Source organism: Eulemur rufifrons, chromosome 7 (assembly GCF_041146395.1).
Source record: "Eulemur rufifrons isolate Redbay chromosome 7, OSU_ERuf_1, whole genome shotgun sequence".
Lineage (NCBI taxonomy): Eukaryota > Metazoa > Chordata > Mammalia > Primates > Lemuridae > Eulemur > Eulemur rufifrons.
The window spans coordinates 135,472,711-135,489,313 of NC_090989.1; the positions used below are offsets into that span (position 1 = coordinate 135,472,711).

At 33.7% G+C, this 16,603-nt stretch overlaps 1 protein-coding gene across 12 annotated transcripts in view; it reads right to left on the reverse strand.

Annotated features, from left to right (window-relative positions):
- Positions 1–16,603, reverse strand: part of SLC4A7 (solute carrier family 4 member 7) — a 112,349-nt gene that overhangs the window by 80,360 nt on the left and 15,386 nt on the right. For 3 of the 12 annotated variants that reach the window (XM_069473331.1, XM_069473335.1, XM_069473333.1), the window contains exon 1: positions 1,642–1,674. The exons of 7 other annotated variants lie outside the window; for them this stretch is intronic. In XM_069473331.1, the coding sequence (XP_069329432.1) occupies positions 1,642–1,674 (33 nt within the window). Of the gene's footprint in view, positions 1–1,641; positions 1,770–16,603 lie in introns of those variants that run through there. 2 more of the 12 variants (XM_069473337.1, XM_069473328.1) reach the window with 1 other exon arrangement.

Genomic DNA, 16,603 nt, shown 5'->3' on the forward strand with positions numbered 1-16,603 from the left:
ATTCTTACCCTGAATAATAGCCCTGTTCCCCCAGGAATCCTAAGGATCATGAAAGAAGTTTCATTTCCTTAAGTACTAGGAACTAAGGAACTTATCCATTTCGTTCAACAAATATTTGCTAAATGCATACTATGTACCAAGCATTATTCCACATATTGGGGAGATGTCAGTGAATGAAAACTATAATATAGTCAAATGTGCAGATTATCAGTTAATTTACAGCTAAGATGTGACCTCCCATAATAAGAAATCCAGAGGTAAATGGAAAAAACCTTTTCCATTCCTAAGGAATAAATAAGACCTAACAGATTCATAGATATGGAATCGGCTATACTTTTCTAGTTCAATTTTCTCATTTTTTAGGCTAAGAAAAAACGATATACAAAAAGCTTAAGTGACTTGCTTAAGATCGCACTGTTAGTTAAAGAACTAAAATTTTTAAAAGCCAGGTCTCTAGAGTACTGGTTACATGGGCTCTTTAGCCTCTAGAGTACAGAACAAGCTCACTGTAATACATGCTAAGAACATACAGTACTTTTTCTTTACAGTATTTATTAACTTGTAATTACTTCTGTAACTAATTGCTTAGCTGTCCCCTAAGCTGAAAAATAAATTCAAAAAAGGGAGAAATCAGGTCTGTTTTGCTCACCGTTGTATTTTCCAGCATCAAGCAGTACCGGGCACCTTGGTAAATTCTCTAATACATACTTGCTGAATGTTCAGTATGTTGCAAAGGACAAGACACTGCTAAAAATTTATACTGGCTCCATGTAAAGACGCCTTATGAATCCAATTAAAGCTCTAACACAGACAGGTACTCAATATTTTGAAATTTAGTAAACCACTTTATAAACAAAAAAGCCCAGCAACACATGATAATATCAAAATTCAATTCACAAGTGGGAATCCCAGCAAAATCAATCAATTCTAGTTTTGTTAGAAACAGATTTCATAACTTCACAACACATTTTAATAATTCCTCTCATAGTCATTCATCTTGCCTGAAAAAGCAAAATCTAATTTATATTTTTCTTGGTCAAATTATCAAAGATGATACCTAACATACCAAAGGCTTAGTAGTGGGGTGAAAAATTATTAAAAGATTATTTTAAAATATACCATAAACCTAGTCTAATATCCTTTTTGACATCCCAAGGTTTATAAAATCTACTAAAATAGCCATCAGGGATCCCTATCACAAGTTAATTTTTCCATTATTTAAGACAGACATATGGCTATAGCCCAAAAGTAACAACTCCCATAAATTATGATTATTAACCATGTAGAATAATTTCACAGTTATCTAAGACTTTGGTTTAGCTTCAAAACATACTTAACCATTAAGATAAGTGATTTCTTTCCTAATATCTTAACCAAATAATTTTTAAAGCCTCATTCAGGTAATATTAACTAACCAAAGAACTAATTTTATAGAAGAATAAAGATGCTACAAACATTTCTAACTTTACACGAGGATTTACTCTTCAGCAGATGACTTCCACAGCCAAGGACACAGAGGATGATACTATTCTAAGCCAGCGCTAATAAGCCTGACATTTCTTCAAGCTTCACTACTGTTAAAACTTTGAAAGATTCAAATCTGTTTGTAAGTAAAATACAAGATCTTAACTAGGTACATACGGGTAACTTCTTCTCTGGACGAAATCTTTCCATAGTAATATAGAAATGCCTTGCTTTTGATAATGTAATGCAGTAAGTCCCTCGAAGATTCCAGGGACAGTGAGTACATATCTGATTTAGGTCACTGTGCTTTGCAGGGATGAACTCTTCTAAGTTACTTTTATGGTACAGCCAATCGCTGCCTTCTAAGTTACCTAATCTTCCAAGCTAATAACTACAATTTACACAGGGTCACAGCGTAACAGATTTGGAAAGTAGTATACACATTTAGTTATAAGTTACATGTTAACATACATAACAGTTAATGAAAAATAACAATTTTCAAAATCACAACAAAATTTAGTGAGAAGAATGGTTCTGTTTTATATTTTTGCAAATTTCTTTAATATCTGACTTAATAGATAACTGGATTCTCACATCTACTTTGATAGTCGATCTGAAATGATTTGCCTTTTGGTTGAGGTACACTTAAAAATCCATGTTCACACATATACTCTGTTGGAAAAGGGAGGAGAGTTTTAATATTCTTTTCAGGTAACTGCGGATATTCCTCTTTGATACTTCACCAAACTCAACAAGTAGTAATTCCTTAAAGGTTCCTTGCAATGTGGAATCTGAAACCATTTCAAATGAGCATTTTGTACATTGTTACACTGAAGTGACAAGTTCACTTCATTTATTTTTGAGGAAATACCTGTCAAACGCCAGAACCTAAATAATCATAGTCTGTCAGTTGTTCTTTCAAGTAAAAATGGTGTTCCATGAAAAAAACAGCTAGTAGAGTTCACAGTTTAAGCAATCAGTGAGTGCTTTTCCTCCAAACCACCATTGTATTTGGGCATGTAGCAGAGCATTTTTATAAACGCTTCCTATTTGTCATTCAGAATATTAAAGCAATGTGCATTCAAAGGCTGAGAGTTAATTTTTTAAAAAATAGTTTTTACTGCTTCATTAAGGACATTCTTAAGTGAAAGTTTTGTTTCATTTTGTTTTTTAAACGGAGACTGCCTACCAGTGCTGTTTGATGCCTGTGCCCTGTTTTGTGCTAAGGCACCAACAGTTTTACCCACTATTGCTTTGGCATAATCAGGATAAATTTCAATACAGTAGAAAAGGCAAATAATGTCTTTGTATTATTATGGAAACAGTGTTGACCTTGCAGACTTCAGGGAAAGGATCTCAGGGACTTCCACAGTCACTTAGAGATGGCATTTTCAACACTATTATACTATAAAAAAATATAGGATTGAGGAGTTGTGGGTGAGTTATATCCTTTTTATTTTTTATGTTGTTTCTTCAATAAATATTTTAATGTGTATAGAAAGACAGAATCAATATTTTAAAATAGTATTTTGTTATTCTGGGTTTGTAGAAAATAATACAAACATTTGTTAAGCATCTATTATGTGCCAAAACTATGCTAAATACCATCATATATATTTTAATGTGCAGCACATTTAACCTTCAAATATTTCATTTAATCTTCTCAACTCTGACTAAAGCTCAGAGAGGTTAATTAACTTAAGAAAGTCCCAGAGCCAGTAAGCAGTGGGTTTAGAATTCAAACTCAGTCTTTCTCAGTCCATGCTTTTCCTTTACTACAGCTGTTTAATGAAATTTAAGAAAAGTAAACATCTAAATATAGTGTTTAAAACAAAATTTTAACTGAACATGAATAAATAAAATCAATTGTTTATCAAATTAATATAAAACACAATCTAAATTAAATTAAAAATATGCTCTTTGAATACACAGATCTGCTTCCTGGTACCATTAAATTCTACATTTTAACAGAGCAATTAAATGATATTTTCTATAGAAATACTTATATCCCTCAACAAAAGTCTTACTACCAGCTAAACCTATAGAACTCACTGACAATAGGCATTAAATAAATAACAAAATAAGAAATTGAATGTGTCAAACAGAAGAAAATACTTTGTTTTATCTTTTACAGCTCTATAGAGAGAGAGACTGTAGCTACCAGGTGACATGCCATATCCTTCAAATACAACTAAAGCTTCTAAAGTTTATTAAACTTCTCCAAGAATTAGAAACCCCAATAACATCAAGTTATACTAACACACATAATTAATTTTCACCTTATGATATATACTTGGCAAATGAACATAAATCTGAAGAAACAAACAGAAGAGTAAGAAGTATGTCATTTAATGATTTTAAAAATTCTCAATGCATCAAGCCCAGAATGAGGAGCATCTGCAAACAATCAAGCTCAATACCAATTTCTACAATGACCTCTTGAAATTTACTTTCTGTGGAAAACCTTGGCCTTCCCCACCAGTACTGGAGAGCTTGACCTCCTGGGCAGGCACATGTCTTCCTGGTTCCCCCAACCCTCACTGGATTATAAAAGCCACGAGCATAAGAATTTGGGTGGGAGGAAGGGAGGAGGAAAAGGTTAAGGGACCCCAGAGAGAAAAAAAGAAAGAAGAAATTGAATGCATTACAAACTTTTTAATTTCCCAAATTGCAAAACAAAATGTTATTCATCAAAACCCAAAAGATCCATTTCTCCACCATTTCCTATCATAACACTATCATGGCCACTATACTACCAAACGATATTTAAATAAAAGTTTAAAAACAAGTTTTACAGATTAAATAGAAAGGTAAAAGTAAGTTTTAGTTTATTATTTTCTTTGATAAAATTAAAAGATATTAACTCAAATAAACTCAGACATTTTAATCAACAGGCTTTCATTTGGTTCCTTAAAGAATTTTTTAGGTTAATTTTGTTTAAAAGCAGGTATACACAGAAGTCTCGTTTATTCCTTTGGTTTTTTCATCCCATTTTCAACCATTTCTCTAAAAGTTTTTATGCAAATAGAAGTATATACATTCTTACAAAAAAGGTGGCATATATTATACACTTACTGTTTTTATATATAACTTGCTTTTTTCAGTTAAACTACATTTTAAAGTAATTTTTAAATTCACCTTTAAATGCTAAAAAAATTCAAGTCTTACAGAGAAGTGCCCCCAAATAAGCATTCCTACCATTTCCACTTCCACTCAGCCAGATACAACCACATTCTCTTTCTAGCTTATAATCGGTTTTAGTGGCTAGAGTTGCCATTATAACTTTAAATAATGTATTTTATGTCTTGGTTAACCAATTTTAGAAAGTATCTGTTTATTCCACAAAAAGAAAAAAATAGAATTTTCTCTCTTACACACACCCTTTTACTTACATCTCTTCCACATCTCAGTTTGGGTTATATTTATATTTTCATATCAAGATTGATTATATTTACATGCTATTCAGTATTCATAATGAAGCCTTCTAAGCTGTGCCCTCTTGCTAATTCTAAAAATTCAAAAGCCACGTTAAAAAGCACCTGAAGTACTAGGATTACTTAAATCCTACACTATCTAGTTCAGAACCAAGAATTATGATTAGACCATCAAAAACCTATGTCACCAAGTCCCTATTGCTCAAAAGAGATTCTTTCAAACATTAAACATTAAAGTAGAACCTCTATTAATTTATTACCAAGGGTATTTTTCCCTAATTTGTATGTGTGATGCTCAACTATTAATTTCATTCTTCATTTTCATATAGGAAGGCCTTGAGAAATGTGCTTCACAATGAATATGCAGATAATTAAGGAAATCTATTCATGTTCAAAAATCATTTTATTTTACTTGACGTACATTTTGGATGGATGTCTTCTCTCAGGTGCTGCACTATGGTTTTTAAGAACCTAGTGCTTGGCCGGGCGCAGTGGTTCACGCCTGTAATCCTAGCACTTGGGAGGCCGAGGCGGGTGGATTGTTTGAGTTCAGGGGTTTGAGACCAGCCTGAGAAAGAGTGAGACCCCCGTCTCTACTAAAAATAGAAAGAAATTATCTGGACAACTAAAAATATATATAGAAAAAATTAGCCGGGCATGGTGGCGCATGCTACTCGAGAGGCTGAGGCAGAAGGATTGCTTGAGCCCAGGAGTTTGAGGTTGCTGTGAGCCAGGCTGACGCCATGGCACTCTAGCCCGGGCAAAAGAGTGAGACTCTGTCTCCAGAAAAAAAAAAAAGAACCTAGTGCTGTTGATCTTTTACTATTCCTGCATTACCTTCAGTAGACTTTTTCAACATGAATAATAGGAATATTAATAAAAAGAACCTGTCTAAAAATGATAAAATCATTACTCAGATAATAGCAAACATATTAAAGTGTACAATACTAAAGATTTCACTTGTCACAGGAGATGTAAGAGTCCGCTATCTGTAGGATAATCCATCAATTTGTATGCTAGACTAATGTAATAAAGAAAATAGAACAAAAATCAAATCATCTTTATTTGCAGATGATATGACTATGTACCTACAATATGAGAGCCAACCAATTAGTACAAATAAAAACATTCATTTGAAGGCAGCCAGTTACAAGATAAATAAAAACCAGTGGCTTTATTAAAAATTATCAATAATGAACTAGAGATGGAAGCGGGGGGGGGAACCCTATATGATGGGGGCAAAATAACCTATGCAGAAATAAATTTAATCTAAAAGAAACTATAAAATTTTATTGAACGACACTAAATACACAGAAAGACAGACTATTCTCCTGGGTGGGCAGACTTTAAATATACAAAATAGTAATAATAATAAAGCTTAAAAGATTAATATAAAAATTATAAAATAAATCAGAATCCCAAAGGGTTACGGGTTTTTTTTTTTAACGGGTTTTTTTTTTTAACTGGAGTAAATGACTTTGAAGTTTCCCTGAAAATTCCAATCAAATTACGGAGAGGGAAAAAAGAAAAGAAAAGAAAAGGTAAGAGGCCACTTAGCCTAACAAATAATGAAATATATTACAAAACTATGGTATGCAAAACATTACGGCACCAACACAGAAATAGTTAAAACAGAATCAAGAAACAGATTAAATATGTAATCTAGGACGGTAATTTATTTATTAAATGAAAAGGCTCCTTTGGCTGTCTAAATTGATGAAATTTACATTACCTCAAACCACAGGTATAAATAAACTCTAAGTGAATTCAAAATAATTGGAATGGTAACTTTATAAATTTATATTTTTTATTAACCCACTCCAATATTATAAAATACTATAAATTTTTTAAATTTATAGATGAGAAACCTAGAAGCCATAAAGCCATAAAGAAAAAGACTGATAAAGATTTTTTTAGTATATAAAAAATTAAACATGTCTCTAAAGCAAAGAGCACCATAAACAAAGAGACAAAGTAGAACACAAGGAAATATATGCAGTATAATAAACATGGTAATAAATATTTATAATATAGAAGGAACTTCTTGATTTATTAAAAGGAAAAAAAGTAATAGAAAAATGGAAAAAGAAGATGAGCCAAGTAATTCCCTTACGAGAACATACAAATGACCAATAACCAAATGGACACTCTCACTACTGGTTTAGCAAATACAATTTAAGACCTATTAGATTAGCAAAAAAAAAAAAAAATGTAACTAATATCTAAAGCTAATAAAGTTAGGGAGCCCGGAACACTCTCACAACTTTCTACTGGGAATGTAAATTGCTCAAAATTTTTTGGAGAATCAGCTAGCGACAATTCATTTAAAATTTTTTTCAGCATACCCTTCAATGTGGCAATATCACTTCTGGGTATCTACTCTGAAGACATAAAAGTAACAAAATATAAAGTCAAGAATATTTACTGTTCAAACTGGAAAAATAAAACAAAACAAAACAAAACACAACACCACCTGAAAGCAAATAGACAGGGGAATGGCTGATTACCATGGAATATTAAAAAGATATTGTGGGCCAGGCGCGGTGGCTCACGCCTGTAATCCTAGCACTCTGGGAGGCCGAGGCGGGTGGATCGCTCGAGGTCAGGAGTTCGAGACCAGCCTGAGCAAGAGCAAGACCCCGTCTCTACTAAAAATAGAAAGAAATTATCTGGCCAACTAAAATATATATAGAAAAAATTAGCCGGGCATGGTGGCACACGCCTGTAGTCCCAGCTACTCAGGAGGCTGAGGCAGGAGGATTGCTTGAGCCCGGGAGTTTGAGGTTGCTGTGAGCTAGGCTGACGCCACCGCACTCACTCTAGCCAGGGCAACAAAGTAACACTCTGTCTCAAAAAAAAAAAAAAAAAAAAAAAAGATATTGTGAGTAATGAGATAGAACTACAAAGTATTATTCAATAGATGTCAGTATTTAGAAAAAAAGCAAGTTGTTACATATTTAATATGATCACATTTTTATGATTTAAAACAGATAAAACTTATTTGTGAGAATGTTTATATGAACAGATAAAATATAGAAGGATACATGGGTTGGTCTATGTTTCAATAAAAATCATGCTTCTCTAGATATTAAAGATCTATTAATTCAATATAACATTTAATATCAAAAATAATCAGTTCATTAAAGGTAAAATATTAGTGATATTTTAGTCAATTTTTCAAAACTACAATCAATTCTTATTTTAACTAGATACAACTTTGATAACAAAGTAATTAACATTTTTAGTAAACATTTCACAAAGTCCACTACCTACAGAAGATGGTTCAAAATTTTCCTCAACACATTTCCATTTTCTAAAAATGAAATGGTAGGCACAGTGGAAAGGTTCTAACATTTTTCAGCTTTACAGTCAGAAAATTATGTAATCACATTAACTGATTTTTTAAAATCAAATTTAGGAAAAAGAAGAACTAAAACAGCTTAGAACTCTCTAATTGTGAATTTCAGTCAGCTAAAGAGGAGGGGAATCCAGAAATTTTAAGCTAGATTGAGAATTGTACAAGCATTCAAGTGATTAAGAAAGTATAGGTAGTATCTATTTAAGTTTCCTTTACAGATGGGAAGTCACTTTTTCAGGATAGGATACAACACAGAAATGTAACTGCTAAAGATGAGGATGTTGCTGACATAAAGCAGAGGACCCATGGTTCTCTTTGACAAAAAAGAGGGTGCATTAAGGTGTACAATTTTAATTATGAGAAAATATGTTTTAAATTCTTTAAAGTTTTTACTTTACATTCTCCTAAACTCTATAGAAATAGAAGTTTGAGAAGAATGATGTTCTTTAATAAAGGAAGGGTAAAGAGGTTTTATTTCTTACTTACTGCACATAGACATACACTGTGGTTATTACTAGCTTTTATGGTATCAGAGGATAAGAACAACAGATTCCATTTATTAAAACTTCTTGTGTGCATTTTATATATTCTTACCCTAAACAGTTCTAGAAGCAGGTATTATTACCCTCCCAAATACATGAAAGAAGAAAATGAGACTCAGAAAAGTTCAATAATTTTCCCAGGGCCCCACAGCTTGAGCTCGGAGAAGACAGAATTTAAAATCATGTCCTCCTCCCTCCAGGGACACTGCACTTTTCACTGGGCCACTCACAATCATTATTTGTAGTTCTCACGAGAACTCCTTCAGGTAACACAGCTAATCATTTTTCAAACCCAGGGTTGTCTGATTTCAAAGCCCATGCTTATTCCACTAAGCCACATACCTTCCCCTAAATTAAACTGCATATAATGTTATTTGCTCTGCATATAATTTTATTTGCTCATATTCCTTACTTAGGGAATATATTAAGTAAAACATAAATTATTCAATCACAAAAATGTTCACTGAATTATTTTTAAATACTTTAAATGTACTAGCAATTCAGTAATAGCTAATAAAACTGAAATTATTGCCATAAGAAGCAAAAACAATACAATAAATCAGCATCAATATTGTAACAAACATGGAGATTTTATTTTGATTCCCACAGATAAATTTGAAGCAAATAGCCAAGCAAAGAGGAAGTAAAAACCCCTGTAAAACAAATGGAAATCTGTCTCATTTTAAAACATACGTTTCAGTGAGGAGCAGAGCCAGTCCACACCTTTCACACTGCGAAATATCACTGCTGAGTTAACATTGCTTAATTTGGGCAACCACTTCGGTTTTCATCACCACTAAAACTTGGGCTTCACCAGTGCATAAGATCACCATCTAGTGGTTATGATTAGAAACACAGAATTTTTCTCTCATGCTGTGCTTATGTTGAAGAGAATGACGCTAAATGCCTGCTCCAGGTGAAAAAAATTAAGAGTTCGAAAAAACTTATCTAGTAGTTGCTTTAACAGACCTGTACATTTAATTTCATCCAGAAAAATGTAAATATTAAGAAGGCAAAATACTATTAAATAAATATTTCATTTATATATTAGCCAAATTTAGGATATAGTAGAGCTATATATTTCATACGGGCATTTTAGTAATACTAAATAATCAATGTGTTACAGTGAAGCAGATTTATAAACATTTTTTAAAAGTTGTCGCAAATGCCCATAGCATCTCAAGAATTTGGTTTTGAATCAAATTTTGAGGTATATCTATAATGTGTTGAGAATTAAATCACTGAACCACCTAGCTCACAAATAAAATACAGGTAGGGTAAAAATTTCTGTGTTATCAAAAACTTTCCAGAAATAAATATCATGGCAAAATGCAATATATCTCTATTTTTTTTCTTTCTTTTTTTTTTTAATTTTAAAGATGTGATCTCGATATGTTACCCAGGCTGGTCTCCAACTCCTGTCCTCAAAGGATCCACCCACCTCGGGCTCCCAAAGTGCAGGAATTACAGTCATGAACCACTGTGCCTAACCTCTATTTTTCTTAAAAATAATACTCTATGGCCAGGTGTAGTGGCTCACGCCTGTTAATCCTAGCACTTTGGGAGGCCGAAGAGCAAGGATCACTTGAGGTCAGGATTTTGAGACCAGCCTGAGTGAGACCCAGTCTCTACAAAAAATAGAAAAATTAGCTGGGCATGATGGCATATGCCTAAAGTCCCAGCTACTCAGGAGGCTGACGCAGGAGGATTCCTGGAGCCCAGGAGTTTGAGGTTGCAGTGAGCTATGATGACACCACTACACTCTAGCTGGCACAAGAAAGTGAGACTCTATCTCAAAAAAAAACAAAAACAAAAACAAAAAAAAACTCCACACTTGAATGCTAGGAACAAAGATGGAATTCAATTTATATTTGCATTGAGAAAACGCTAAGTTAGTTACATATTCATAAATGTATAACAAAGATATAGGTGTCATGTTGGGCTCAGTTATCTAGAAAATTTTATCTATGAAATTTTTAAAAATCTGATTGGTAAAAATTAAAATATAATTGAAACTGATCTAAAGTCAAAATATGGTTTAATATAGTAAATTCAAATATATTTAAACTCGGGCTTTCAGCAGAAAAATGCTTTCTCTCACTTCCTCTAGGTCATTTGAAACCAGTGAGGAGTCACTTCTCCTAACTCCAAAACCTTAAATCTTCTCTATTTTGACTCTTTTGAAATTTTTACTCTATGATCCTTGACTCTAATCCTTCAGAAAAAGCTTTCTCAACCTCAGACTGGACATTGTGGACTGGACACTTTGTTGTAGGCGGCTTTGTTGTACACCTACGCACTGTAGGATGTTTAGCAGCAAATCTGGACTCTACTCACTAGATATCAGTAGCACACACGTCCCCAGCCCCCAGCTGTGATAAACAAAAACATCTCCAGACATTGCCAAATGTCCCCTGAAAGGCAAAAACAACTCCCTCCCCCAACCTACCCACAAACACACACACCCATTGAGAACTGCTGCTTTAAAAATAACTACTGCTTTCTAGTACTTTAAGGTCTTATTAGGTGAAAAAAAAATCTCTTAGGTTCTTCCTCAAAAGTCAGTATGAATGTGCATAAAGGCAAACATAAACTAAAGCCTTCATTCCTTTATAAAAACTGAACTCTACAGGCAAAAATGCATCTAAAACTTGCATTTAAGAGTTTTATTGAAGGCTACTCGTCAGTGCATAGGTATCTCAATCATGTCATATGGATAATTTTACTCTATAAAATATTCCAATTACAGTTTTAAGAAAACACTTTTAGATAAATAAAGGTGGGTTGGAAATCTTTTTATATATGCACACTTTTAAAACATTACAAAACAATCCTCAGGCCTTACTTCTCTAAAGGTTCACATTTCAAAGCAGCTGTCAAAATCAGAACACTTCTACATTAACTCATCCCGGCCAACTGAATATACTAGAAATGTCCCTCTGTGCATTCCACCACAGTTAATTGATTAATATGTTTAATTAAAATTCATAGTCCTAACCTTACTTAAGAATCTACAAGAAACTGAAGCAGATGCAGATACCAGAGTGCCTTCAAGCTGATCTGAGAAAGCAGCATGTACCAGAGATGAGAAAGATGAAGATTGGAAATGGCTGTTCTGAGGCCATGTTCATTTTTCCTGTTTCTAAAGTTTTGTTCAGTTTTTCCTGGATTCCAGAGAGAACTCTATAAATTTACACAAGTACCTCTAAATATAGTGAGTTTAAATAAATTTCTGACTCCAGGCAACCAAAAGCACCCTGCCTAGAACACTCAAAATTCCCTAGATTTGTTTTTACTTACTGAGATAAAAACTGTAAATTCTGAAATAGTAAGAACTTTAAAATTTAGATTAAAATATTGTCAAATTTAATTGTTATGTGGGTAAACTGCCAGGTCTTTACAAATTACAACAAATGGTTATTGCCATTTACTTTTTGATACTTACTAGTATTTTTTAAGGAGTCAAGATCGTATTTATTTTTCAAATTACCCATATTTGAATCAAAATTACTCCACATGGCAATTATTCTCATGCTCCAAAGAATAAAACCTAAAACTTTAACTATTTAATACTTTTATTGAACTAATTCAATTTAAACATACACTATGGTCCCATTTTATTTAGCATTCTCTCAAGTTGGGAGAATCTCAAACATATTCCCAATATTTTGCATATTTGTCCTCTAACAGGAGATACATTGTTATGTGAATAAAAATAGAGAAGCCTCCTTACAACAGTAACTCACTTTATGCTTACAGAAGGCAAAGGAGTAAAGAAAAACTACTTTGGAGGTCATCAGATTAATCATAACAGATCAAAGATATGGATTTGTGTTTATCTCTTCTCCATCCCAATATCCACTAACATGATAGTAACATAATTTTTAAAACGATAAATTGACAAAGACAAAGAATAGGAGAGAAAACTACAATAGAGGTTTCATAAAGTCTTTGGAAGATGTAAACTGAATACAGGAATGGTTCTCTCACTTGGAACACAAACAGCAACCTTAAAATAGGTAGCTATTTCTACTAAAACATAAAGTAGAATTTGAAAAGCAAAATCATGTTTAAATAATTCAACATTATATAAATTCTTATTAAGTGATTAAGGTAAAATGCAACATTATATAAATTCTTATTAAATGATTAAGATAACATATATTTGAGGAACAGCTTGTAATCAGTAACCTAATCCAGGAAATTATCTCCACAAATTACATTAGCATAAAATTAAGACTAGATACTGAAAAACTCTACCTATACATACATAATACAATTTGCCAACCAGTTTCTTTCAGCTAAAGATAAACTAATACAGGTTCAAAGCCAGGTGCAATGGTGCACACCTGTAGTCCCAGCTACTCAGGAGGCTGAGATGGGAGGATGGCTAGAGGACAGGAGTTCAGGGCTGCAGTCTGCTATAATCATACCTGTTTACAGCCACAGAACTCCAGCCTGGGCAACACAGTAACTGCATCTTAAAACCATTATCTTAAAAAATAAATAAATAAAGGAAGGAAGGATATAGGTTCTAGATCAAGATAGCCTGAATTCAATCTCTGGTTCTTCCACTCACTAGCTGGGTAGATTATTTAATCTCACTAGATCTCAGTTTCCTCATCTGTAGAATGGGGTTAACAGTATTTACAACTGACAGGCTAAAAAAATTTAAACAAGATATTTGCACATAACAAGCTTACCTTAGAAAAGTTCCTAGTACAAAATAAGCATTAAATTAAATACTAGGTATTAGTACCACCCTATTACATGATCATCTTTACTGGTTATACTGTGTTACTTTCACATTTTATATTTAAGTGAAACTGAATTTATTCCTTACATATTCACCTTCATTTCCCAACTTGTTTCAAGCTCCTTGAATATATAATTTTCTTTACATAGGATTTTATTAACTCTGTGTATATACAACAAATGCTTAATGATATCTGTACGTGATGATGAAAACAAAATACAATAAATATTCCATGCTAGAAATGTCTCAAGCAAGTCACACATAGCTTTTATTTGCCTTAATTTGTTTTTTTTGTTTTTTTTTTTGTTTTTTTGAGACAGAGTCTCACTTTGTTGCCCGGGCTAGAGTGAGTGCCGTGGCGTCAGTCTAGCTCACAGCAACCTCAAACTCCTGGGCTTAAGCGATCCTACTGCCTCAGCCTCCCGAGTAGCTGGGACTACAGGCATGCGCCACCATGCCCGGCTAATTTTTTGTATATATATATATTTTAGTTGTCCATATAATTTCTTTCTATTTTTAGTAGAGACGGGGTCTCACTCTTGCTCAGGCTGGTCTCGAACTCCTGACCTCGAGCGATCCACTTGCTTCGGCCTCCCAGAGTGCTAGGATTACAGGGGTGAGCCACCGCGCCCGGCCCTTAATTTGAAAAACTTTAATATCTGGGAAAAAAATACATTGATTTTGTCATAGATGGGACACATACTGTCTCTTGCTTTTCCATTTGTAATAATGGTTTCATACTCTCAAGTCACCTCCTCATGAATTCTGGGAGAAGACAGAGTAAGCAATCAAGAATGATGCTGTAAAATCATCTGAACCTGAATCTAAGAAAATTTAGCACCAACTTTTATATCACAGGCTTCTTCTATATAAATGGATTTCTATTCCTTTCATATAAATTTTCATCTTACTAAAAACATTATGTGCATTACTCTAAATATCCATGTAGCCCTTACATTATCAATTAATTCTTTGAATAAAAGATTTTAAGTGTACTGTATCACTACCTGAATCATTTGGATGCTTATATATATATATATTTTTTTTTTCAGAAATTTTTTTAACTATCCTACCACAAGACATTCTCATTTCTTCCCTTATTCACTCAATGATCCAACAGATATTTATCAAACACCTTACACGTGCCAAGCACTGTGCTAGGAGTGGGGCTATAATGTGCCAAGACCCAGAGATGAGAAAAAAATCTAGTAGGTTCCAATAAAAGAAGTTGAGTATAGCTGAAATGTGTAACAGGTGGGAAGAGCAGTAGCAACAGAAAAAGATGGAGAGGGGGAAATGGAGACCTTTCAGGGCTTAGGAGTATAGGCTCACCCTGAGAGTAACAGGCTTTAAACAGGAGAATGATAATCAGTGTTGTACAAAGATCCCTCTGCAAGGATACACTGCAGAAAGTTATATGCTGGAAGCCAACTAGAAAGTTACTGCATTATGCCAGGCAAATGAAGATAGAGGCCTGAACTATGACGGTCAAAGGAAGTAAAAAGAGAAGTAGACCGATTCAAGAGATAGGATGCTGAATATACTGGATTTGGTGTTTGGAAAAAGACAAAGAAAAGTCAAGGATAATGATCACATCTCAACTATTGAGCAACCAAATGGATAGCAGTTCTATTCAGTGAAATAAGAAATGCAGAAAGAAGAAAAGGTTTGATAAGTTCTATGTAAGACATGTGAAATCTGAGTTGAGTTATCCATGTAAACAGCAGGACAATGATGGAGCTCCCTTCTGATAGCTTCTACTGACTCTGAAATAAGTAAAATATTTGCTGCGATTGAGGAATGAAGGGGTACAATCTGAAGAAAGCAGAGAACATTTAATAGGCCCACTGAAAAGGACAGGAGATAATTAGAAAGTCATAGCAGTATTTCCATGTTTTTATTGAGGAACCAGATGGAAACATGAATTTATGCACCAATCTATGATGCTACGTGACTTAATTTCTCCAGTGGTTTTGAGCAGCCCCACTCCAAAAAGAATTATCAAGGATTAGGGATTTACTGAAATATTTACTATAGAAAAACACATTGATTAATGTCCTCAAACAACAAGAGAGAGGTTGAAGACATGGTCCTGGATAGGAAAGGAAGTGGAGACAGTGGACAAAAAAAAATTAAAAAAAAAAAAAAAGCCAGACGCGGTGGCTCAGGCCTGTAATCCTAGCATTCTGTGAGGCTGAGACAGGAGGATTGCATGGGCTGAGTAGTTAAGAGACCAACCTGAAAGTCAGGTGTCAATTTTTTTTTTTTTTTTCAGACAGCATCTTACTCTGTCGCCCAGGCTAGAATGCACTGGCATAAAGCCTCAGCCTCCCAAGTAGCTGGGACTACAGGCACGTGGCAAGTGCCACCATGCCTGGCTAATTCTTTCTACTTTTTGTAGTGTCTGGGTCTTGCTATGCTTAGGCTGGTCTCGAACTCCTGGCCTCAGGTGATCCTCCCGTCTCAGTCTCCCCAACTGCTAGGACTGCAGGCACCAGCCACCAAGCCTGGCCAGGTATCAGCATTTTTAATACATGATCTGGAGTGAACATTAGTAGGTGACAGGCAAAAAAGATACAATGTTAAACAGAAAGATGCATAAAGTTCTATAATGGTTCCATTGAAAACTTTTCTAACAGTAATCAAAAGCTCAAACACACTCTTTAGATTTGACTGAAAACCTCTTAAAAGGACACAGTTCCAGAATGCCATAATTTAGAGGACTTCTGGTAAGATGACAGCAATACTTAAAAACATTTAAACTCTTCAAGAGCCTAAACTTCAATTATATAATTTTCATTACACTTTTTACAGTTAAATAAACACATAGGTCAATATTAAAGCCATTTTTGAGATACTAAAGTGACAATCCAGTTGGTAGTCTTAGAAAAACTGACCATTTTGTCCAATCCCTGCAAAATAATTTAACTCTTTTAGAAAACATCATTGTACTAATCTTTAAGTAGTGGCTATGAGACAGTAACTTCAGATACTTAAAAATATTTGTATTACAAAATTTATGTACGTTCTTTGTAAAAATTTTGAAAAC